General features: G+C 68.0%; 1 protein-coding gene across 1 annotated transcript; it reads left to right on the top strand.

The window, feature by feature from the left end:
* Nucleotides 1-262: 262 nt before the first annotated feature.
* Nucleotides 263-1085, top strand: LOC105309888 (fibroblast growth factor 4-like). The gene is made up of 2 exons (XM_011386095.1): nucleotides 263-388; nucleotides 909-1085. The coding sequence occupies exons 1-2, from the start codon at nucleotides 263-265 to the stop codon at nucleotides 1083-1085; spliced, it is 303 nt and encodes a 100-aa protein (XP_011384397.1).
* The last annotated feature ends 32 nt before the right edge of the window (nucleotides 1086-1117 follow it).

Here is a 1117-nt window from a genome sequence, read left to right as displayed (position 1 = left end):
CCCGGGACTCGCGCTCGGGTCGGGGCCGAGCTGGGGACCGCCGGGACGGCCACGGTCCTGCTGTCCGGGACTGGGCGCGGCCGCCGAAGGGCCGGGACCGGAGGAGAGCGAGTCCACGCCCGTGCACACTGGGCTTCGGGGGCCCCTTCGGGGGGGCCTGCGACAGGGAACCCGGTCCCTTCACACCCCGGGGTCCCGGAGGCGCGCAGGCCGAGGAGGGGGCCGGTGCGGGCGGCGCGGGCCAAGGGTCCCCTGCCCCGGAATGACCCGCGCCCCTCCCCCAGGCCTGCTGGAGCTCTCGCCGGTGGAGCGGGGTGTGGTGAGCATCTTCGGCGTGGCCAGTCGGTTCTTCGTGGCCATGAGCAACAAGGGCAAGCTGTACGGCTCGGTAAGTACGGCGGGGGCCGGCCGAGCCCCGGCTGGGGAGCGCGGGCGGGATCCTTAACCCCTCCTGGCGGAGGGAACTGCGGGGCCGGACCAATTGGCAGCGCCTGTCCCCCCACCCTGTGCCCTAGAGCAGTGCCTGCGACCAGGGTCAGCCTAGACGGGGGGCGCAGCCCCAAGACAAACAATGAAGTTTGTCCCATCCCGGAGTGGGGGGCTCTTAGTCCGCCAAAGGGTGACATCGGGAGCCCTTCTCTGAGCCCCTGCGGTGAGACCCAGCCTCAGGACTGCTGCCTTTAAGGTGGACACCGCTTGACTGCCAGGTGCCAGGCAGGTGGCTGGAGCACCAGCTGCTGTGGGCTCGGCCACGTTTCTCTTCTCACCCTGGGAGGGTCTTGGCACCTGACCTGTCAGCCCCCAGCGGGGCTGGGACCAAAAGGAGCCCCCGGATCACTGGCCTCCAGGGTCACTTGGCCTGGAGGAAGTCCGTCCTAAGACTGTGCTGCCTTCTGCCTTCCTCCCAGCCTTTCTTCACTGACGAGTGCAAGTTCAAGGAGATACTTCTCCCCAACAACTACAACGCCTACGAGTGCTACAGGAACCCCGGCATGTTCGTCGCCCTGAGCAAGAACGGGAAGACCAAGAAGGGGAACCGAGTGTCCCCCACCATGAAGGTCACCCACTTCCTCCCCAGACTGTGACCCTCGGAGCGGGGACGCCTTGGTGCACTTCG

This window comes from Pteropus vampyrus, unplaced genomic scaffold, assembly GCF_000151845.1.
Source record: "Pteropus vampyrus isolate Shadow unplaced genomic scaffold, Pvam_2.0 Scaffold925, whole genome shotgun sequence".
NCBI classification, from domain to species: Eukaryota; Metazoa; Chordata; class Mammalia; order Chiroptera; family Pteropodidae; genus Pteropus; species Pteropus vampyrus.
Note: the sequence above shows the minus strand (reverse complement) of the source record. Positions and strands in the feature narration are given on the sequence as shown.